The following is a 25,084-nucleotide window of genomic DNA, read 5'->3' on the forward strand; positions in this document are numbered from 1 at the left end:
GGTAGGCTGTAGGATCATGCTTGGTGGTGAGGTGGGAAAGGAGGTCAGAGATAGCAAGATGACATGCCTGAGGCTGTGCAGAGCCAGGGCTTGGTCCCAGACTCTGCTGTTGCAAATTGCTTTCACTCTCCCAGACCTGTGAGGCTCCAGGGTGATTGGGACAGGCCCGGGAAAAGGAACCGAGGGAGAAGGAAGCTGAGGAGGAGGACCCGAGTTGTTTCTTCTTCCCTGGGAAAAGGTCTATCCCTCACTTCTCCCCCGTTAGGTCCCTTAGTCTATGTAGGAACAAGAAGAGTCCTTTGGGAGGATGTGCTCAGTTGGTGTATGATGACACAGTCCTGGGCACACAAGAAAAGTGAATGGGTTCTTGTAACTTCGGTGACACTTTGCCAAGCTCTTTAAAAAATTATTGCTATTGCATTTTAGTGGTGTGTGTGTGTGTGTGTGTGTGTGTGTGTGGTGTGTGTGTGTGTGTGTGTGTGTGTGTGGTGTGTGTGTGTGTGTGTGTATGGCACATGGCATAGTGCCTTAGAGGAGGTCAGAGGATACGTTGGCCAGATTCAGTTCCCTGCTTTCAGCACGTGGGTCCCAGGGATCCAGTTCAGGTCATTAGTCTTGGCAGTGAACACTGTTACCTGCTCAGCCATCTAGCCGACCCCTGCCAAATTCTTAACCTCAGTTCCCCATCTATAAAAACAGGGACTTGGCTGAGTTAATTCTGGCTCAGTTTATGACACCTGTATATCTGGAGGTCATGATTTAATTCATGGGCTCCTAGATGGAGGATACATGATATATGTTTTTAAAAGTGTATATACTTTTGGGGATGACATTGTCTGTAGTTTCTGGGGTATTGACTCTTGCAAATTGTCCTCGAGCCTCCATGCCTGCCGTGGCGACTGCTCACCCCTTACAACTAAATACAATAACAAATATAATTATAATAATAAATATGATAGTGATAACAACAACAGTACCACTTGTAATGATAGTCTAGCCCCTCTCACCCTGGTCTGCCCCAAAAGAAATGACTTTGGCTTTGGTCAGACAGACCTGAAGGAAAGAGGAAATGCAAGGCCCTCCTTGTCTCTTTCTTCACAAATCACTCAAAGTCACACAGGAGGAATGATTTTTAATATCTGACTTGGTTTCCAACCCCATCAAAGTGCCAGCATTGACCAGAGAACAAGGAGGGGCTTGAGAAGTACAAAGTCAAGAGACGAACAACAAACCTGATATCGCCAGGGCGCACACTTGCTCCGCCCCAGCACGCACAGGTGGGCAGGCCCCCCACACGCACCCATGCAGCCCACAGGTACACCGCACAGACACACGCACGTGTACCCACAGATAAATACATACAGAGGGACTCTTTTTATATATATATACAGAGAGAGAAGAGAGAGAGACTTAAGTCCCGGCCGGCGTCAGGGGGCCCCCAGGCTCTCAGCATGCTCAGCCCAGCTCTCCGCTGTACCTGGCACCCATGCCCCTGCCAGAAAAGCAGCTGCCCCTCTCCCCGCCCCCCTCCCCCTTTGTCCCCTTGCGACCCTGTGTCTACCCGGGGCTGACACTTCTCCCACCCCCGCGCCCTCCCGCCCCCCACGATGGTGTCCTCCCCCCTGGGGTGTGTATGGGGGGTGGGGGAAGGAAAGGGACCCTAAAAGTGCCCGGGTGCTAGCGGCATGTTGCTCTTGAAGCCGGGCTGCCCATTGGCCAGGTCGGTTGTGGCGTCGCAGCTCCCGTTGCTGGCGTCGCCCTCGGTGCCCGGGCTCTCCGGCTCACCCAGGAGCTTGAAGGTAAAGAGGGGCCCGGAGTCGAGGCGGCCGCGGCGGCCCGGAGGCTCCGGCAGGCTGAGCAGCGCCCCCGGTTTCCACTCGGGGAAGGCGCACAGCTCCACCGGTGGCTGCGCTCCGCGACCCAGGTAGCCTGGGCTGGGCGACGCCGAGGGCAGGGTCCTCTGGCTGCCACTCATGCAGCTGCCGCTGTCGTCTAGAGAGTCCTTCCGCGACTGCGATCGGTCCAGCGAGCCGCCGCGCGTCCACGGCCGATAGGTGTAAGCGCAGCCGCCCAGACGGCGACGGCGGCGGCGGCGGCGGCCACCGCGGCACTGGCACCCAAGGATACGCATGAAGGCGCGCTTGAACTCCTTGCTGGAGCACGGGTAGATGATGGGGTTGAGGCAGCTGTTGAAGTAGCCCAGCCAGAACACCACCTTGAACACGGCGTCCGGGGGCTTTAGGGTGGAGAACAGGGAGCCTGCAGGGGTGCAGACAGAAAGACAGCAGTTGGTCAGTACACTTTCTCCTAAGCTGTGTTTGATGGCAGCTTTCCCACCCTCATGCCTTGTCCCAGATGATTTTCTACCCCTGCAGGCTAGCCTTTACCGTTTTGAAATGAATGAATTACTTTGGAGCTGGGACAGATGCTCATTGGTCAAGAGGGCTTGCTGCTTTATTACGAAGACCAGAGTTTGGATATCAGCAACCACACGGAGAAATTCCCAACATCTTATAACTCCAGATCCAATTCATCTGACTCCCTCTTCTGGCTTCTAGGAACACTACACACACGCGCATATGCACTTGCACAGATACACACATTAAAAAAAAAAAAAAAAAGAGCTGGGTGGTGGTGGTGCACACTTTTAAACCCAGCACTCTGGAGGCAGAGACAGGTGAATCTCTTTGAGTTTGAGGCCAGCCTGGTCTTCAGGGTGAGTTCCAGGATAGACAGGGCAATTACACAGAGAAACTCTATCTCAATAAAACAAAACAAAACCACAAACAAACAAACAAAAAAGATAAGCCAGGTATGGTGCCGTTCACTTTTAATCCTAGCACTTGGGAGACAGAAGTATGTGGATCTCTGTCATTTCAAGGCGAGCCTGGTTCTCCAGTGAGTTCCAGGTTAAAAAAAAAAAAAAAGACAAAGAAATAAGAAAGAAAGACAAGGAAAAAGAAAGAAAGAAAGAAAGAAGACTGAATTTCAACACAGTAACTTCCCCTCTGTCTATGAACCCTCCCCTGGTTTGGGTAAACGGATTCTACAGTCCCAACTATTAGGTGTCTTAGGTCAGCACTTACTCCTTTACCCACACTTTTTTAACGATTACCTGTAATGGCACACCTCTTTTGCCTATGCAAGGTGCTTTACCTATATAATTTTATCCTTCCCAAAAGGCTAGAAAATATGTACCAATTTGTTCCCATAGAAAATAGGAGCCACGTTGAAAACCAAAAATGCACGACATTGACTCTTAACTATAAAAGAAGACAACTGGAAAGACTTTAAGAAAATTTTGGAATGAAGAAAAATGACATAGTGCTTCAAAAGGATAATTCACAAGGCAAGAATAGAAGAAGTTATTTATAGTCTCTCAAACAGCTAAAAGGTTGATATTTAGAATATAAGAAACCCTCCAATACAGAAAAAGAGCTGAGGATGCATCTTAGTGGTAGAGTTCTTGTGTGCAAGGCTTCAGGTTCAATTCCAAGGACTGCAAAAACAAACACCAAACAGCCTCCCTCCTTGTCTGCTGGAGAGACTCAGTGGGTAAAGGTGGTTGCTACTAAACCAAGCAATGATTTCGAGTCCTGGAATCAATATGGTGAGAAGAGGCAACTGATTCCTGCAGTTTGGCCTCTGACCCCCTCATCTTCACCACCTCAAATAAACGTTAAAAAATAAATTAAATTTAAAAGTCTATATGCTGGCTAATGCCTGTAATCCCAGTGCGCAGGAGGCTGTGGCAGGAGGATTTCTGGGAATGTGAGGTCATCTGGAATACATATTTCTAGGCCAGCTTGGGCTACAGAATCAGGTTAGTCTGCAGTACAAACGATTCTGTCTAAAAACCAACCAACAAAAACACTGAAAAACCAAAAATTAACAACAAAAATCTTTCAACCAACCAACTAACCAGCCAGAGACACAAAGCACCCCAACACAAAACCAAGACAAAATAAGAAATCCAGAAGACAGGGTTCTTCCCAGCAGCAGCGTACTCAAAGGAAAAAAAAAAGCGGGTAAAGAAAACAGATACTTCACATGAATGCAGACAAGATGCTCCAAGTATCAGGCAGTTAAAAACATTAAAATAGAAGCCACAAAGGGATAAAAACATGTCTTTTAACATGATAGAAAACATTAGAAAGTTGCCAAGTAAGGCTATGGGGACATGGGCGCCCCTGACTTTGGTTGCTAAAGGCACAGGTTGTGCATACATGTGGGAGAAGATGCTGGCTTTACTTGGTTGCACACACTTTGGTCTGGGCCATTTTTGTTTCAGGCCACAGCACAGGACCATAAGGCAGCACATAGGAGAATATTTCGATAGTGTTGTTTGTGGTGACAGAGAATAGGAGAAAACCGGGGGAGCATGTAAACCTGGATAATGTGGTGTAGCACTTAGGACCCAGGATGACATACCTTATGGCAATATGGGAAGAGTCTAACTACACCACTCTTCAGGGGGTAAAAAGTGTAAATCCGGGTGAGATTTATGAATGATTTCATTTTAAGTAATTCACCAAACAACCATATGTGTTTTGCAGAAACATTTTCAAATTAAAAAAACACATCACAAAACCATATGAAACACTTAATGTTTGCCTAGGGGTGGAGGCAGATGGACATGGACTAGGAAATGGGGATAAAAGGCAATAAATCAATAAAATAAGAGAGAGCTTGGCACAGACTGATGATGAGGAGATGCTATGATTCACAAACATGGTTAGCTTACTCTCAGAATTTGAGACCCTAAATCATTTTACGTCAATGTCAAATTAAAAACAATTTCTATTTTAAATATGAGGTAACTGAGACCTGGAGTGGTTAAGTGGTTTGCCCCTGGTTACACAACATGTCTGTAATTTAGCAGGCCCTGAAACTAAATTCTATCTGAATATAAAATATGTTTTTAAATAAAAAGATTCGACCATAAATGTTCTTTTTAGAAAAAGAAGAGATATGAAAAAAAAAGCAATGAAAAGATACCTACTTTAAAAACAAGCAAAACCTTATAATGCAGAAAGATCACATTTAAACATTATTTTTGAGATAAGATCTAGGTATGTAGCAGGCTGGATTGCAATCCTCTTTATGATCCATTTCCAGGTTTTCCTGTTGTATTTACTTATTTACATATTTAAAACAGCAGGACTATACTTTACACATTTTGTACTTTCAAACCACGCTCTTACTCTACCTGTGGTATATAGATTTTCATGTTCTGTCTCATGTACCCTGTCACACATATGAGCCTGACCTGTAGATTGTTAAATCTAACTCGATGAATGGATAGAGCATTTCCAAGTGGTGTGGATGCTTCTAGAATCCCTGTCCTGAAAGCTGGCCTATGGCTTCCACTTGCATGCTATGTGCCCCTACCCAAACGAACAAATAAACACAATGCATTTAAAAAGAATCCCCGTCTTTGATCCTGGGTTACCCTTGCATTCCTCTATGGGGACACTTCACCTTCTTGGTCATTTGAGGTTTGTCTTATTGTACTGGAGAGTTCCAATTCTTCTCCGTGTGGCGGTCCAGGGGTGGTGGCTCTTGTGTGACTGGTTGGGCTCCTGGAGCAGGCCTAAGCCGGCCAGGAGTTTATACCTGGAAAGAGTGCTACCTGTGTGTCTATTAAGGGACCTTGTCTGTAAACTCAGGGGAACATGGAAGTGGGCTGCAGTCCAGGTTTGTGGAGTGGAGACAGACAAGGGTGCTGCTTCATGTTCTAATTCTGACAAATACTACAGCAAAAGGCTTGTGGTCACATTGCTTAATCCAAAGACACATCTTTGGATTGAGACACTGTACAGAAGACCCCTACTGAAATATAGCTTAGAGTATGTGAACATACAGTGTCCTGTGATGGGACTGTGCTGTATGTCATAGGCTATGGGCTTGCTTCCGTAACAGAGTCTGAGGGTCCAGGAAAAAGGTTTTGACAGAATAGAAAAAGGAACAAGAATGATGAATCTTGGAAGCCTTATGCACCACCATGGGAGGTACATGCTGATGAGCACAAAGCCAGCCAGTCTACTCCTTTGCATGGGGGCCTATGGGAACCAGTATGGTGGCTCTGGACACGATGTGACCAGTGGTGGGAAGGATCTGGAGCAAGAGAGCCAGCCCATTTGCTGAGGATAAACTTTGTAACTTGGCCTGGTGTCCAACTTGTTGAGCATGGCAGTGAATTGAATAACTACCCAAATCACAACAATGCCAATGGCTAGTGTTCATCCAAGCCACCATCTGCACTGTGTGTTGTGTTCGAGGCCTGTGCTAAAACCTTCTTACAAAGTGCCCTTCTACGGCCATGGCCTGGCAAAGTCCAGGCAGAGGGCTGATGGCTGTTTTCCTCATGAGAATCTGTAGCTTTACGCTATTCAGTCCTGTGAGTAGAAGGCATTCTTTGCTCTCTGACAGTTTGGGCAGAGTGAGGGGTGACTGAACGCAGAATTCAAATGACCCAGCCCAGTGTGGGGAGTTGACTGCTGGACTTTAGAAGTGTCAATTAGTCCTCTCAGTTTCTCATCTTTAAAGTAGGAACAATAATTGTGTCATAGAATTTTTTGAGTCCATGAAACTATCTATGCACATGGGGCGTGGTGACACGCATCTAAACTTCAAGCACTTGAGAGGTGGATTAGGAGCTCAAGGTTATTGTCGACTATGAATTCAGTCTCAAGGTCAGCCTGGACCACAAGAATCTCGGTCTCAAAAAACAAAAACATTCCAGGCAGTGGTGGTGCACGCCTTTAATCCCAGCACTCAGGAGGCAGAGCCAGGCGGATCTCTGTGAGTTCGAGGCCAGCCTGGTCTACAGAGTGAGATCCAGGAAAGGCTCAAAGCTACACACAGAAACCCTGTCTGGAAAAACCAAACCAAAACCAAAACCAAACCAAAACAAACAAAACAAAACAAAACAAAACAAAACACAGAAAACAAAACAAAACAAAACAAAACAAAACAAAACAAAACAAAACACCCCAAAAACCAAAACCAAAACCAAAACAAAACAGAAATGAAAAAAAATGAAGAAAGAGGAAGAAATAAAGGAGAAAAGAGAAAGAAAGAAAATATTCACATTAAATCCTTGACAAATGATCTGGCACCTTAAAAATAATAACAAATGAGGGTTATTTTGAAATGCACACATGCCTCTGCATCAGCACCAGTGTGGTTCCAGGACCTCCTATAAACATAAAATTTGGTGGCTGCTCAGGTTGCTTTTGTAAAATGTTGCAAGATTTGCATGTGACCTCCCTCCAGTCTCCTTGCACTTTGCGTTATCCTTCAGAGAATGGTCAGAAATCAACAACTAATGACACCCAGTACAATACAAATGACATACAAGTGTCTGTTATACTACAGTGTTTGTGGAATAGCAAGAAAAAAAGAAGGCTGTACGTCTTGAGTACAATTGCAATTTTTACCCTCAAATATATGTCAATTATTTATTTATTTATTTAACTTTGTGTTAGGCGGACACATGCCATGGAGTGGGCATAGATCTCATAAGACATCTTTGTGGAGTTAGCTATCTTCCATGTGGATCTGGGGCACTGAACTCAGGTCATCAGGCTCAGTGGCAAGCCCCTTCACCCACTGAACCAAGTTGGTTAACCTCTTGGATGCAGAACTAGAGGATACAGAGGACCAAAACATCCTGTCCAGCCTTCAGCCTGCACCAGCAACTCTGCTCGGAACTCCCCAGCTAAGTTAGTGTGATTTCTTTATTCTGCACACCTCTGAACACAGCCAGGCGGATTTCATGTCACCATTTCATTGCTTGTTTGTTCATATCGTCACGCTGTGTCCCAGGTCTGGCTGAGTCCTTCTTCACTACCTAGATTGTAAATTCCTTCTGGATAGGAAACGTTATTTTCATCCCAGATGAAATATATTTTATTATAAAAATGATATGCTGAGTTAAAGGTTACCTGTTACCAAAAAACAAAAAACAAAAACAAAAACAAACTATAAACAAATAAAATTTTTTCTCCAGTCAAGTGCAGAGAACTAGAGTTAACAGCTGTGTTTTTCTTCTGGGATTTTTAAAAATGGGGTCATACTACATGTACCTTTTCCTAAATTGCTTTGCTCAGATATTTCCCCTTGCCTGGGTCTACACAGCTATGCCACCTGCTCCAATGCCACATCATATTTTGATCTGGATGCATAGTAATTTATTTAACACGTTCCCTAATGCCAGTCAAGCGGGTGATTGATTTCCAATATCAAGCTGTTACAAACCTCGCGATAGAAAGCCTCAGGTACTTACTCTGCCCACGTTTGTTTCTGTAGGCTGAATTCCCCTGTGAAGAATCACGGGGCAACTGCACCTTCAGCACTGACAGCTAGCCGGATTGGCTATAGGCTTTTTGATCTTTCTTGTCCCTTTTGTGTGCCGTTTTATTTGCTAGTCCTTCAGACCTTAGCGTGACCCCGCCCTGCTCTCCAGTAAACACTTCTGTGACAGCATGTTCACTATTCGACCCTGGCTGTCTTCCAACTTGCTAGGAAGCATATAGACTAGCTTTAAATTCAAGATTTTTCAGGATCCACAGTGGAGACTTTACAGGCATTTGCCAGCATGCTGGGGTCCTTCAGTGATTTCATTTACTGTTTGTTAATGTTTTAAAGACAGAGTCTCATGGAGCACAAGCTCATTATGTAACTGAGGGTGACCTTGAATTTGGGATCCTCCTATGTTTACCTTGTGCGGGCTGGGATTCCAGGCGGGTGCCACCACACCCGGCATCCTCTGAGACTTCTGAGGAGTTGGGTTGGAGTTGTTCATGAGCAGACCCCTGAATATCCTGCCTGCAGCCTTGTGGTGGGGCAAATTTCATACTGTCCTTCGGAAGTTCAGGTTCTCCTGATGGAGTCAGATGGAGTAAGTAGCAGCCACCACACCCACTGTTGTTTAGGATTAAGCAAAATGCAACCTGCTAAGTCTGTAGGTGAGCTCTGTGAACCAGGTCTCTGCCCTACAATCAACCTCCAAAGTAATAGACATTTACCACATAGTAATTATTCCTGTACTGATGGGTCAGGGAATGTCATTTAAAAAAACACTTGGGACCTGTGTTTGATAACTTTACATATCATCTTGGGTTAATTACTTTCCCATCTGGGGCCTCAGTTTCCCTTCTTTGATTTAGTAGCTTGAGCTGAGTACTTTTCAGCTGAGTTCAGTGTCTGTAAAGGCACATCCGTCTCCTTGTTGCGGGTGGAGTGGAGATGAGCTTCCCTTAGCCCACCACACGGGGGCACTGTGAGCCAGGGACTGTTTGGTCCTCCGGTACAGATTCCAGGAATATTTTGGCTTCTTCCCTCACGCTCTCCGCCCCCAAGTCCCACTCTCCACCTCCACCCCAGCACAGGAGGATTAAGGCTCTACTTGCCGGACCAGCCCATTCCCTGGTAGGATCCAGAAAGCCATAGTTAACTGGAGAAGGTGCTAAGCCTCTTTGGCATGATAGAAGATGGGCCATGCTAATCTTTTCCCCTGGGCACTCAAACAGATCCTGTTGGCTGCCAGGAGATAGGAATAAAGGCAACAGGAAAAGTGGGTTCCTGGAAGGCAGGTGATCTGTTCTGGGCGTCAGGCTGCAGAGGGCTCTTGGCAATGTAACTAACTCGATGTGAACATCCCTGGTCTCTGTGCCTGGCTCCGTTTTTTCTGGCTAGTGAAACAATCCCAGTGCTTCAGGCCCTGCACCTTAGATTGCTGGGCCTTGGCAAGTCTCCTAAGTATGTCTGCTAAGTGGAGGAGAGTGACTCATTCAAGGTCACTCAGCCTGGTGAATAGCAGATAGTCATTAGGACCTGTCCCTGTTTCTGTAGATTGGATCCAACGTGTTTATGGAGGAGTGGAGTTGGGGAAAGTCAAAGGTAGGCAGATCTGCATTCTCAGGGATGGGGTATGGGAAAGGCATCTTGGGAGTGTGGGGCTCAGAAGCCTGGAAACTGAGTGTTCTCTTCTGCAGGGATGAAGGCTGGGCATACTGAAGGCTCTCTGTACGTTCGGCTCTCATGGCTGCTGTGAGCACATTGAGACACAGCTTCTGCTCTGCTCTGGCAGCAGTGGGGCTGCCACCAGAAAGGCGACAGTGGCCACTGTCGACAGGCAAGGGCTCTCACTCTAATGCTTTTTTTCTATTTGGGCTCAAAGCTGGGTCCAAGTGGTCTCTGAGCTACCGGAACTGCATGAAACCTTCTTGTGTCGTCCCCCCCCCCCAGCCCCCCTTAGGAAACAGTCTATAGTTGTCGCCATGGTTGTAAACAGAGCAGGAGTCCTCCAAAGGCCAAGACTCTTGCCCTCAAGACTGAGCTTATTACTGTCAGCTGAGACACCATTTATTTGATGCTTTCCTTTAAATCCATTCACATTTGGTACCTAAACTATAGAGTTCAAGGTGGAGGGGCAGGGAGATGGAGAAGGAGGAGGGAGGAAGATTAATGAAAACAAATTGTACAAAATTTCTACAATGAAACCTATTCCTTTGTAGGATAATTAAAAATATACTGTCTGATAGATGCATACAAAAGATATGTCCGATTAAACATTTGTGTTTAATCATTACTTTAATGATCATAAATCCATAAAGCATGCTCTTGTGTGTGTATTGTGTATGGTGTATGTACATCAGCGTGAATGTATGTCAAGGCTATCTGGTGTCCTGTTTGGTCACTTTCTACCTTATTCCACCAAGTCAGCATTTCTCAGTGAACTCGGGATGAGGCTGGTGACCAGAGAGCCCCAGCCCTGGTCACCTCTTACTTTCTTTGCCCAGCCCTTCAAGGGGTGGGTTTACAGGTGTGTGGGACCAGGTCTGACTTTTTATGTGGCTGCTGGGGATTTGAACTCAGGTCTTCATGCACAAGCACTCTTACCTACTGAACCATCTCCCCAGCCCAGAACTGTATTCTGGACTCAAGGTCCCTCAAAAAGGAATCAAGGGTCTTGAGAGAAGCTTTCATTACTAGTTGAAAAGCTATATCACTTGCTATTAATGAAAAGCCCTGGTTAAGAAGTGTAAGATTGAAATACAACACTTTCAGTACCTTTTGGATTGTTCCAGACTGGCAGGCCTTTGGGCCTGATCTCTCTTCCTCAGAGAAGAGAGGTTAGGGCAAGTAGAGATGAGTTGACATTTTGATCCTAAGGTGAAAGGTATTCCTTTTTGAGGGACCTAAAGTATTGAAAGATGTGACCTGAGAATCCCTTTCTCCTTTAGGAGCTCAGTTCCTGCCACATAGTGGATGGTATGTAAATATTTGATCAGTGACTGAGTATGTAATTGAGAAGTTCCTCTGCCATTGATAGCTGTCATTTGAAGCCATCGAATAGACCACTCAAACATATATTGGATCTGTTTTGACCAGCAGCTGAGATATCCCTGGGAAGCACTGTGCTGGTGGCCCCATGGCCCCACACTGATTTACTTGGCAGCTTTGGGATCAGGCTTATTAAGTGGATCTAATGAGACAGCCCTTCTGAAAGGGCTGAGGGGTGAGACCTCACCACTTGCCTAAGACATTTCTTTTATTTTCCTCTACCTTCTATTAGGCACTAGGAGGAGGAGAAGGAGGTAAGACTTGGATGAGGAGGGATAAAGTCGGGGAACAGATGTTCTTGCAAGCCCACCTACGTCAATTGGCTCTTAGGAGCCTGAGTGGTTTATGGGGATTGTAAAGTGGAAGGATCAAAGGCTAACACCCAACTGGACCTGGACAGAGAGAAGCATTTGTTGGTTGGACGTGTTCCAAGGAGGTCATCCTGAAGGGTCTATTCCACAGCTTGGAAGAGTAAACACTGAACAACCATGCTCTCAACCTCCTGTGAGTGAACACTTGTTGTGGCCATAGTGCACGTTTGTAGAGTTATAGCACGGATTTAACAAAATTCTCTGTTAGCACTTAGCCCTGGGCTAAAAGCAGGGCCGCTTTTGGCCAGTGTGGCAGTTAGTTTTCATTGTCAACTTGATGCAGTCAGGAAGAGAGCCTCAATGAGGGCTTGTCTAGAGCAGGTTGGTCTATGAGCCTATCGCTGCAGGATTGTCTTGATTACGTTAGTTGAGATGGGTCCCCGGTGGGTGTCACAGTTCCCTTGGTAGGGGCTTCTGAACTGTGCAAGCGTGGAGAAAGCAGCTGAGCACAAGCATGCATGCATTCATTCTCCCGCTGCTCTTGACTGTTCCTGATACTTTGACTTCTTGACTGATGGACTGGAGCCCAGAACTGTGAACTGAAACAACTCCCCCGCTTCCCCACTAAGTCACTTTTGTCAGCATATACAACAACTGGGTAAAAAAACTAGACTAGATATCTCATTTTACCATCCTTATTCTCAGGACAGCCCCACTCGGGTACTGTGTATACCCCAGCCTGCATTTCTGGAAATATAGGCCATGGTTATTCCGTGCTGACATAAACAAGTCTGGATTCCACAAATAAGTTCCCAGAGGTCAGAGAGTAGGTGGGAAGTTGAGTTTAGAATTTGAGTCTTTGAATCCAGGCAGTCTCAAACGAAAGCTCTTAACCAGCAGAACAGCGCAGAGGGAACAGAATATATGTGCTGATAGATATACGGACTGGAAGAACGGACAATGAAATCTATCAACACTGCTTACCCCCCTAGTGGGGGGAATTATAGGTGAATTTTCCTTTTGGTTCTTTTTGGTGTTTTCCAAACCCTGCCTCCATACCAACTAATTATGAAATCAGTTAAAACTCAGTGAATATCACTTAAAAACTAAAAAAAAAAAAAAAAAAAAAAAAAAAAAAAAAAAAAAAATCAAAATAAGCCAAAAGATACGATGTTTAATCACCTCCTTGTTAAGGTTAGACATTTTTTTTTAAAAAAAATGATCTATTTTATGTAATTCCCACAACAGCTTGATGACCAAGATAGGACTGTCCCTGTGTTAAAGATGAGGCCACAGTGTCACAGATAAAATGCTCTACCAAGGCCCCTGAACAGGAGGGACAGAGACCTTGAAGGGAACCTTTCAGTGCTAGCCCCAGGAACTCTGTTAGTCCCCAGTGTGCCTGTACCCCTCTGACCTTATTCTCTCACCGCAGGGACAAATGGGGAATCTCTTTAGTTTTCACACACTCCTTGCTGTGCATACCCAGAGGCTGTCACCTAACAGTGGCACACGGACTGGACCAGTGAGCATGCTTGCACACTGCCATGGGGAGGCACCAGAGCTGGTGGCATTGTTTATCTGGTGTGCAGAGCACCAATATCGGGTATCCCTCTGGGCTCTGGCATTCAGGGGCTCTGGATTATAACTTATTTGACTTATTTCACAGTTAGCACCAGGCAAACCCATGATCTCAGGGGAGCCATTGGGAGGTGAAACCGTCTTGATCAACTTCTAAATTGAGTGGGGCTTTATTTTTTATTTTTTTTCCCCAATGCTCTTGTTAGCAGTATTTGGCTACACCTTCAGCCAAGCCGTGTCTCCCTAGCTGAAACAGTCTGGCCCAATAAAAACTAGAAAAATATAAAACACTTGCTAATTCTTTCAGCGTTGGCTCTGTGAAAGGAAGCCTTCCTGGATTTGGAAACTCCCTTCGAGGTTTTTCCATTTTCATTTGCTGTTTAACCCTGGAACGAGATCATAAACTTGTCTGACAAATGAAATGTCTTCAGGGCCCACAGATCCATGTTAAGCTGTAAAACAAACTGGAAATAATCGTCGGCAGAGTAGCTGTTTACAGTAAGTGGTTCCTAAAGTAATCGCCAACAGCATGTTTGCAGACATCCTCTATGGCCATCCTCCTGGTGACTCAGCATTCCACCATAAAGGAGGACACAGAGGTGTAAGTGGCCAACAGGGTGCCATGCCCAGGAAGGATGGGCTAGGACTGAAAACCCATCTCTGATGCCTGAGTTCTTGCTCATTGACTGGTAAGAAGAGAAGAGTGCTCCCGATCATGTCCTTAAACACCAGGTAGTCCCCACCCCCTTATCTAAGAGTTTCTCACCACCCAGAGCGTTCCAAGTGCTTTTTCTGTACCCCCAAAATGTGTCCTCTGTCACTCTTTGCCTTGCATTTCAGTTCTTTGGTCTATGCCTCATCTCTGATTAGACTGTGAACGTCTAGAAAAGAGTTTAGGCTTGACTCTTCTCTCTCTGTCCAGAGCCTAGCAAAGGGCCTGGCAGGTTATGATGGGCTCTTAACTAACCGACATTACGCAAATAATAGTAGAGATAAAAGTACTAAAATAGGAATATGTGAATAGTCATTCAAAGTGAAACTTCCGGGTAAGTAATATCTAGGCCTGTGTTAGAAATGTGATAGCTGGGCTGGGAGACGCCTCAGTAGTTGAAATGCTCGTGCAGCCGTGAGGATGGGAGTTCTAATCCCGAAATCCACATACATGCTGGGTGGGCATTGTGACCTGCCTGGAAGATGGGGAGAGGGTATGCTTAGAGTAAACTGGCCTGTGAGACTAGCCACAGGTGAGCTAAGGGCTTGATTAAGGCACATCGCCTCAATGAATAAGGCAGAAGAGCAATGGAGGATGATTCCCAGCACCAGCCTTATATCTCTACATGTCCTTGTACACACATGCATGCTTAACCACACATATGTGTGCCCATGCCCATATGCAACACACAGACTGACTGACAGCAGACAGACAGACAGACAGACAGACACACACACACACACACACACACATATAGAGGAATAAAAAGGAACACAGAATCTTTGATCCAGTGCATCAGATCTGCTTCTGAACAGGACTCTGAGGTGAAACATATTATCCCATGCCACACTGTTGTACTTATTTGTTTGAACTCGTGTGTGAGAGTACACATGTACATTCAATTGTGGAGACTCAAGGTCAGTTCCAGGTGTCACTCACAGGAGTCATCCACTCAATGTTTTGAGGTGAGATCTCTCACTGGGACCTGCTTTTAGACTAGACTGCCCGGGCAGCAAGCTCCAGGGGTCCTCTCTCTCTCTCTGCCTCCCCCAGCAAGCACATGCCACCACACCTGATGTTCTAATGTGGGTGCTAGGAATCAAACTAAGGATCTTATGCTTGCACGGCGAGTGCTTTACTGACTGAGCCATTTCCTCTGCACCCAGTTTTTTCATTTTTAAGGCAGAGCCTCGTGTAGTCCAGGCTGGCTTTGAACTCAATATGTAAACAAAAAATTAAAGAAGAACATGAAACTGCGAGGAAGATTGGGTGGGAGGTGCCTAGAGGAAGTTGGAGGGAGGTGGCAGTGGATAGATACGATCAATATATATTGTATAAATGTATGAAACCGACAGATAATTAAAAACCATTATTTCAACAGCAGCAGCAACAACAATCCCTCCCCCCTTTAGTATGTAGCTGAAGATTACCTTGAACTTTTGACCCCTCTTCCTCCACCTCCTGAGTCCTGGATTATAGGTAGGCAGACCACACCTGTTTGTGTCTACTGAGATGGTTTTCACGCATACTAGACAAGCACTCTACCAACTGGGCTCCAGCCCCAGGCACACACATTTATTCTTAATATTTGTTTTCTTGTATTTCTTGGTACTCAGGGAAAAGCACAGGATTGGTTCCCTTGTCCTCAGTTCTCATGTGGCTCCAATAGTTAGTAGGATAAAGTTCAAACTGCTGGGGCTGGAATTTCAGACCCATTGAACTTGGCTGCAGTGAGCTGATCCTCAGCAACACGCGCTGGCTTTTCTGGCCGCTTTCCTTCTCTGAGTGCTCACTGTCCACTGGCCTGAGATGGGTCTCCCTTCCTCCCTCTCCTTTCCAGACCTGGCTCAGCGTCCTCCTTCTTACAACTTCTTTCCTCTGGGGTGTGAAAACAGAGCAAGGAACAAACACACAGAGAGGCTCTGCTAAAATCTGGGTGGTGCTGGCCGCAGTCAGGCAGGAGGGATGGGCTCGGTAGTCTCAATTTACACTGGTACACTGTGCATATGGGACTCGTCTGATATCACAAACAGCTCTTAAGTGATAAAGCTAAAACTCAAACTCACATATCTCTGGCCTCAAAGCTGGACCAGCTTCCATAACACACAGTAATCATTTCTCTACTTTAGCACATTTCTGGGATGAGGGAAAGGCAGCATTGTTTACTTATGTCTCTTTAATGATGTGGTCATTATAGTTTTTATTATTTATTTATTTATTATAGTTATTTATTTAGCCATTAAAACCTGTGCATATATCTAGAAGCCAAGAGTTCTGTGGATTCTTTTCAGTTAGCAATACTGGTTAAGCAGATAACTTCACATCATATGGTTTTAGGGACCCACAGGCCCACTGAGTCTCCTCTTTGATTACCCAGGAAACACTGAGTCTCCCAATTAAGACTATCTGCTGTTTCCGTATGTGGGCACATACACTTGACTGCAAGTATTCTTGGAGGCCAGAGGCATCAGATGCCCTGGAGCTGGAGTTACAGATTGCTGGGAGCTGCCATGTACATCTGGGAATTGAACTTGGGTCCTCTGGAAGAGCAACAAATGCTGTTAAACACTAAGACACCTCTCTAGACCCACCTCTCTGTTCTTTTGAGACACGATCTCCCTCTATAGCTCCAGGATGTCTTGGCTATTACTATATAGTCCAGGTTGTTCTTGAACTCATGACAGTTTGCCTGCCTCAGCCTCCTGAGTACTGGAGTCACAGGCATGCGCCATCACATCTGGCTTCCTTCCTCTTAGCTTTACTCTTTTTTTTACCTTACCCAGCTCAGTTCTCACCTCTGCCTTGAGACCTTCCCTGACTGCTCCAGGCAACTTTCTCGTTTCTCACCAAGCAGAGCCCATAGCACACAGGTCCACAAAGGACTCCATTGCTATAGCTTTGGGCATAGAAACTCTTTTTAGATGGGGTCTATGTTTCATACTGCTAGCATGGGTTTGGACATACAGACAACACCTATTAATTAACTGTTGACTAATTGATGGAACTAAGATCCACCTGCTGGCATCAGCCCAAAGTGAGGAGGAAAGGCATTTTGCAAGCTTCTGCGCTTTGACCGTGTGGGAAATAGCGATTTTCCCTGTAGGAAGGTTTTCACAAACTGAGCATTGGTGAAACTTATGGGAAGGCAGCTACAGAATTTTATAAAGGGGCATAAAAAGAAGACATGCATAAATGGAGAGATATAGCTTGCTGTTGTACAGAAGTTCCTATCCAACATAAATCCGTTTCTCCCCAGATTCCTCTGAAAGTTCAAAATCACCTTATTAAAACCCCAACAAGTATTTTGGAGTAGGTTTTTTTTTTTTTTTTTTTAAATCCAAAATCAAGCCTATGCATGACTATGAAATATAGAAGGGTAATTATGAGAAAATGTCCAGGAAATTTGAAAAAAAAAATGAAGAGGAATGATGGGGTGAATAGGGGGAAAATGAGCTAGCTCATTTCTGTGTATATTAACTCTGTAATAAAATATTAGGGCAGGAAATACGGGAAAAGGTAGAAAAATCCATAAAGTTATATGGTTTAGATGACAAACCAAATGCCCATGAAGTTTTATGTGTCAGTTCAATGCTTTTGGGAAAAATAGATTATTTATAACCGATGTTGGGACAATTAGAAAAGAATGAGGCTGGATTCTTATTTCATCTATTTATTTTTTTAAATTTTTTTATTTTTGGCTTCTCAAGACAGAGCTTCTCTGTGTAGCCCTGGCCATCCTGAAACTTGCTCTGTAGACCAGGCTGGCCTCAAACTCACAGAGATCTGCCTACCTCTGCCTCCCGAGTGCTGGGATTAAAAGCATGTGCCACCACGCCTGGCTCTTTATCTACTTCTTATACAGAAATAGACTTGTAACAATTCAATATTTTAAATATTCAAAAACCCCATTAAAATATTAGATGAGAGCTGAGGGCCTAGTGGCTAAGATCTGTAATCTTGGGCACTAAGGAGTAGGGTCACAAGTTGTAGGTCTACCCGGGCTTACCGAGAGACCGAGAGTCCAATTCCAGCCTAGGTAATTTAGGGAGACCCTGTCTCAAAAAGGAAAACATCAACAACAAAAAGAAAAAGTCATCATAGGACTGGAGATATAACTCAGAGGCAGAGTGCTTGCCTAGGGTTCATGAGGCCCTAGTTCAGTCCTCAGTATTGAAAAAATAAATCAGAAGAGAATATACATAAATATTTTTATGGTTTTGATAAAAGGAGTATTTTAATGTGTGGCAGAATTTCAGGACTGGTAAGGAAGAAATATAGATGAACTTGTTGAGATATGTCTGTAAGGCCTCAGATTTTATTTGTTTATTTATTTACTTATTTTGGGGGACAAGATAGGGCCTTGAACTTTCTACATAGCCAAGGATGGCTTTGAACTTCTGATCCCCCTGCTTCCATCTCTTTGAGTTCTTAGATCACAGGCATACATATTGGTGAAATTATTAAGGCCACTTCACGTAGTTAAAAGGGAGGTTTATTTTGTGGGGTAACTTACAAATGAAAGGATAGGTGGTAGGGTCTGGCAAAGGTATGGCGCAGTCCGGCGGTGTTCTCTGGAGAACTCTCTCAGTCTGCCTCCAGCGTCCAGGGTTCCAGAACCAAGAGAGACCTCCTCTGGATCCTGGGTCTTCGTTTCCTTCCCCCGCCCCGCCTTGTGGCCGTGACCATTACCAAAGCCTCAATGGGGGTTGGAACTTCCAGGCCAATGCTGGGATGGCTACCCACTACACATACATAACCACATAGGGTTTAAGTGGCATTGAACTGGGACTTCATGCTTGCTGGACAAACACTCTACTAACTGAACTACATCTCTATCCCAAAGACTGCAAACTTGAAAGCAAAGATGTAAGAAGAATTGAGGGAAATACTAATTTGTTTTGAGGTGTTGGGGTTGAACCCAGGGCTTTGTGAATGTGAGACAAACACTCTACCATTGAGCTACATCTCCAGCCCAAGAGAGTAAAAGGAATGGCATCTCTGATGCAGCAAATCTCTTTTTGAAATCAACCAGAGAAAAACAAGTCAGTAGAGAAACCAAGCAAATCAGCTGGATAAGCAAGTAAGGTAAGGACAGTGGTCAACAACAGACTTGGTGAAAAGTAAAATTCTTCTACAAATAAACAACGCAAAATAAGAGCACAAAGCATTGGAGAGCTAACAGTTGAGAAGACAGCTTAACAAGTGCTGTGAGGCTTGGAGAGATGATTAGCAGACCTGAGTGTTTGCTGTTCATACAGAGGACCAGAGCAACAGGGTGGCTGACAATCAGCTGAAACTCCAGCTCCAGGGAAATCTAATACCCTCTTCTGGACTCATTAGGTACACACACACACACACACACACACACACACACACACACACATACACGCACACCTTAGAGGGAAAAAGTGCTGATGTTCTGTTTGCCAAGGGAACAGGAGAGAAGACATTTTTGTGTGCTTTCATGGAGGGTGAGAGTTTGGGATGGCAAAGTGGTATTCTCTAATAAGATCAAAATGAGCAAGGTTTTCCATTTATGTATGACACCCAGGAACTTGTCCTCTAGAAGTGTTCTTGAAAGAGAGCAAGATGAAAAGAGTAGGGAACCAAAGCAGTGCTCCCCCAAACTGAGAAATAACCTAGATTGCCAACAATAGGGGATTGTAAAATAAACCATGCAGCATTCATGCCGTGAAAAAACCATGTATTTACTAAGATGGTAAGTTTGGTCTACAGTGACTTATGTAACAGTATTAAAAAGAAAGAGCAAATTTCAGGAGCTCATGACTACATCCTACTTTGTAAAGGATTTATCGATTTTATTTTATCAATAAATAAACGTTTTGCCTCTATGTGTGTATACTGCGTGCATGCCTGCTGCCCATTGAGCCCCAAAGATGGCACTGGATCCCCTGGAACTGGAGTTACAGAGGCTCACAAGCAGCCATGTGGGTGCTGGGAATGGAACTCGGATCCGCTGCAAGAAAAACCAGTCTTCTTCATGGCTGTCTAGAGGCCCAACAATCTGGTTTTTATAACACTCTTTCTCTCTGTGTAGACTATTATATTAATAGCAAAAGCAGTCTGAATGAGTAAAGACTGAAGTGTTGACAGTGTTTACCTCTTCTAAAGGATGGGTTGTATGAAAATTTTCACTTTGCATCTATTTTTTTTTTTTTTTTTTTTTTTTGTGTGTGTGTGTGTGTAATAAACCAGCTGGAGTGTGTATGGGAGGGGTAGGTTGACAATACAGGGTCAGGGGGAAGTCTACACAGACTATCTGGTGGACACTGAGGCCTGGCCTTGGCCTTTCCAGTCCAAGCAGATAGGGTCTGAAGCAAGGGACCAAAGAACTCTCAGGGTCTCTTCTCCCTCTGGCCCTAAGCCTTGTGCTCACCATTTTGAAATGGGCCTGAAGTTAGAGGAGAGGACGTGGTCTCTTTGGCCTGAGTTTCTTTGAGCCCAGGCCTTCTTCCTTCCAAGGTGGTAGATGAGCCTGTCAGCGGGCAGAAAGGCCTAGGTGTCTCAGATGAAAGACTCCACGACAGAGCAGGGACAATTACCGGCCTCGGGGAGCCAGATGGGAAACCAGCCAGATTGGACCACTTAGGCCATTAGGCTCCACAAGATTCCTTTCATCCTGTCTCCTAGCAGCTGTTGGCTCATTTGAGTTTTCTTTCTGACTCATCCCTTTGTTCCATCCTTTGACTGGTGGGAATCAAACTTTTCCTATCTCCAAACTAGTCTTCCATGTTTAGCTTGGCTCTGGACCCCCGGATGGCTCTGTGTATCTCCTCCCTTCCACCTGTTTGGTCCCATCTGGGACACAATGTTCCCTCAGAGGCTGTCTTTGTCATCTGGAGCCCTTCATGGTCCTTGACTGCAGTGTGAATGATGCCAGTCGCCAGCTCCTGGGTATCCTGTCTCCTCACCAGAGGCCCCCTCTTGCCTTCTTGTGTCCCGAGAGCCAACCACATTGCCTGGCATTGGGAAATTTGGTATGATGAAATGACTGTTCTTTGCTGCTGACTGGCAGTCATTCTCTAGGTTCTAGAAACATGGCGTTCATCCTAGCTCTTAGGCTACGTCTGTGAGCATGCCCTAAAATGACCCTGGGTGCTGCGACAGTCAGATAGGAGCAAGAAATTTTGGGTGCTGCTCCACCGAGTCATGACTGTGGACAATAAGAAGGCATGGTGCACTTCAAAAAGCTGGAAGAAAGGAGTTTTCAAAAGTTTTTTTTTTTTTTTTTTTTTTTTTTTTAACCATAAAGAAATGATCAAAATCATACATGGTGTCTTATGTTTGTAATTCCACTAGTCTGGGGGCAGAAGCAAGCATGTGGACTTCTGAATTCTAGATCAGCAGGCATACTTACTGAGACTCTATCTCAAAAGTAGGAAGAGATTGAGATACGGAGAGATGGCTCATCAGTGCAGAGCACTTGCTGCTCCTTCAAAGGACCTAGATTCTGTTTCCAGCACCCACAAGGTGGCTCACAACCATTTGTAAATCCAGTTCCAAGAGATACAGCATATTTGGTATCCATGGGTACCAGGCATGCATGTAGTGCATGTAATATACTTTAGCAAAACACTGATATCTAAAAAATAAAAGTAGGGCTGGAGAGATGGCTCAGAGGTTAAGAGCACCGACTGCTCTTCAAGAGGTCCTGAGTTCAATTCCCAGCAACCACATGGTGGCTCACAACCATCTGTAATGAGATCTGGCGCCCTCTTCTGTATACATACTAAATAAATAAATCTTTAAAAAAAAGTAATATAAAATATGCAAGAGAGGAAGGAGAGAGAAATGATCAATTTAGTGTCTGAGGAGCTATATATGTTCACTTCAATTTAGAGATTATGTAATGTATAACTGTATCAAAACATCACATGGTATTCCATTACTATGTACTTTATGTTTTTATGTATCATTGAAAAAAATCATTTAAAGAGCCCCTGAAATTCCTGCTTTTTGTCACAGCTTAAAAACTGCTCATAGGAGGGAGTGTTTGGAAGGAAGGGTCTGGGAAACGATTCCTTGATCAGCTGGCAGACCGCTGTAGGACAGATACAGAGATGGGTGGGTTCGCTGTGGGCACATGAGAAATTCTGAATGTATTTGTCCCTGTGTCACTTATGTATGTGCTACTCAGACATGATGGGGGTGGGGTGCTCTTCCAGAAAGTAGGTGAGATGTCTCCTAGTCACTTCCCCACAGCCTTTCAAATTCAAAGCCCTCCCTTGGAGTGTCTGGATTCCTGGGGGGTGTCTGACCTCAGTGTGGCCTCTCCTGCCTCTTGTTTTCCAGTCCCTTGATGATCCCTGTGCTTGCATCCCATGTAGCAATAGTCCTATGAGAGAACAACCTGTCACACCGTGTGCAGTGTATGAGTCCTGAACTTCATAGCTTAGAACCCAAACTTCCGATGTAATGGAATGGAGAGGTGGGGCCTTTGGGGATTCAGTCTTGAGGGTGGAATCCTCAAAAATAAGACTAGTGCCCTTATCAATGGGGCTCTAGAGGGGTAGGAGAGTCCTTGCTTAGTATGTATAACATCCTGGCTTCCATCCCCAGCAAAACAACAACGTGGAGTCTCAAAGCTCTCTTACTCTTTGTCCTCCACATGAAGACAGGTCAGCCTGAAATCTGGAAGAGGCTATCAAAAGAACCGAACTGTGCTGATAAACTAAAAAGCACTGGTTGGGGAGATGGCGCAGTGGTTAGGAGCGCTTGTTGCTTTTGCAGAGGACCCAGGTTCAGTTCTCAGTATTCACAGGGTGGCTTATAACTTTCTATAACTTCAGGTCCAAGGGATCTGATGCCCTTTTCTGACCCCGACAGGCACCAGGCACACATGTGATACACATGTGTACATACAAACACTCATACAATAAAATTAATAATTAAGAAGAGAAACAAAAGCCCATCTGCACTGAAAATAGAGCAACCTAGTAGCTGCTCTTTCTTGGAGCAGTCTGAGGTGACTAAGACATCAAATGTGGAGAGAAAATGCTGGATGCTGGGCTCCCTGACCTCCTGCTCATCCCCTCTCATCTCTGTTCTTTTGGTGACTCTGGGAGATCTGAATTATTATGATTTTTGAGCCATGTAGCCCAGGCTAGCCTCAAACTCTCTTTGGTGGCTAAGGATTGCCTTGAACTTCTGATCTTCCTGCCTCCACCCCTATAAGCACTGGGATTCTATCCTAAATGGGCTTTCTGGATACAGGGTTTTAGATTGTTGGTGTCAGCAGGAAGTCCCCAAGCCTTGCTCCACTTTGCAGTGAGCCTCAGTCGAACATCTCCAGATGCCTGCAGCTGGTTGAGCATTTAATCAAGCAGATTAATATTGATCCTGGAATCAAGGAGATTTCACTGATTATTTTGTTCAGCATCCCCAAGCTTAGGAGGTGAGTAGAATAATAATGTGCCATTTATATGTTCAACAACAACAACAACAGAAAACAACAGCTCAGTTATTAAGCAAATTGTTCAAAACTGCACAGTGGCAAAAATGAGATTCAGTTCTAGGCCTGCCCCCCAAAGCTGATCTCCTTTCTACTGCTGACTCTTAGCCTAGAGACTTGTACGCCCCGTGGATCATTTGGTATGGGGGTGTCTGGAAGAAGACCAGAGGTGCTGGTTATATACAGGGAGGGAGAGACTTGTAGGAGATTGTTTAAGAAGGAAGCATTATTTGACATTATTGCTTTAAGAAAATGTCCCATCTTTGAAAACATTGAGGAGATAGATTGGAATGGTGGGTATGAGAGCAACCGAATAAATGTTTCAGAAAAGCCTAGAGTGGGGATGCTATTTAGCTCCTGAAGGGTGTCCAACTTTCTGACTTCAGAGGTAGAGAACAGGTTCAGACTCTCACTGTAGTTAGAAAGGGACTCAGCCTTTGTGATGGTTAATATTGATGATTATCCACTCGATAGGACTTAGAATCACAGAGGAAATCAGCCTCTGGGCATGCCCATGAGGGGTTACCTAGATTATGTCCACTCGTGGGAAGACCTTCCCTCACTGGGGGCAACATTACCCTTGAGTTCTGGACTGAATAAAACAGAGAAAGCAGCTGAGCATAGCATCCATCACTCTCTGCTTCCTTACTGTGGATGTGGCCGATGAAGCTGCCTCAAGCTCCTGGGGCCATTGGTGTCATAATCAACTGTGCTGGAACTGTGAGCCCAAACAAATGGCTCCTTCCTTCAATTGCTCCTGTCGGGGTAATGAGATGAGTAACTGATACAGTCTTTGGGATGTGAAGATGGCGATCTGACATAATTAACAAACAATAAGATCAGTTACCATCAACTAGCTAACCCCTATGGTGCATGCACCATTCTGTTCAGAACCCAACAGTTATATGTAGGAGCTACCATTGTCCCTATTTCACAGATTTTTTTTTTTTTTTTGTTGTTTGTTTGTAGTATCAGGGTTTGAACTTAGGGCTTCATGCATGCTAGGTAGACATTCTACCACTCGGCTATATCCCCAGCCCTAGTTTCACCTTTTAGTTTGAGACAAGGTCTTACCAAGTTGTCCAGGCTGCCCTCGAATTTGCAACCCCCAAGCCTCAGCTTCCTGGCTAGCAAGGATGCTACACCTATGTCACCAGGTTCAGCACGGTTCACAGATGTTAAAGTGGAGATTTAGTAGAGAAGTAATTTCTCAGAGCCAACTGGGAGTTCTTGGGTTACTATCTTCTGTGGTTTTAATAATATGCAAAAACCAAAATAGCAGGTTCCCCAAAGAAGTTTAAAAAAGCAGTGTAAATAGGTGCAAACACTGTGGAAATCAGTGTGGAATTTCCTCAGAACACTAGAAATAGGTGAATTGTATGACTAAGCTATACCCCCCCCCCCCTTTTTTTTTTTTGTTTTTTTGAGACAGGGTTTCTCTGTGTAGTTTTGGTGCCTGTCCTGGATCTTGCTCTGTAGACCATGCTGGCCCCGAACTCACAGAGATCCACCTGCCTCTGCTTCCTGAGTGCTGGGATTAAAGGCATGCACCACCACCGCCTGGTAACTAAGCTATACCTTTCCGGGGCATAGACCCAAAGGACTCTACTTTCTGATAGAGACACATGTTCATAGCCATTTTCACAATATCTAGGA

The 25,084-nt window shown here is 44.9% G+C and overlaps 1 protein-coding gene across 1 annotated transcript in view; it reads right to left on the minus strand.

Moving 5' to 3' along the window:
• Positions 1–1,115: 1,115 nt before the first annotated feature.
• Positions 1,116–25,084, minus strand: part of Adra1b (adrenoceptor alpha 1B) — a 58,765-nt gene continuing 34,796 nt past the window's right edge. Inside the window, exon 2 of the mRNA XM_036196325.1 lies at positions 1,116–2,259. Coding sequence (XP_036052218.1) covers positions 1,661–2,259 — 599 coding nt within the window. The 3' untranslated portion in view covers positions 1,116–1,660. The remainder of the gene's footprint in view (positions 2,260–25,084) is intronic.

This window comes from Onychomys torridus, chromosome 8, assembly GCF_903995425.1.
Source record: "Onychomys torridus chromosome 8, mOncTor1.1, whole genome shotgun sequence".
Taxonomy (NCBI): Eukaryota; Metazoa; Chordata; class Mammalia; order Rodentia; family Cricetidae; genus Onychomys; species Onychomys torridus.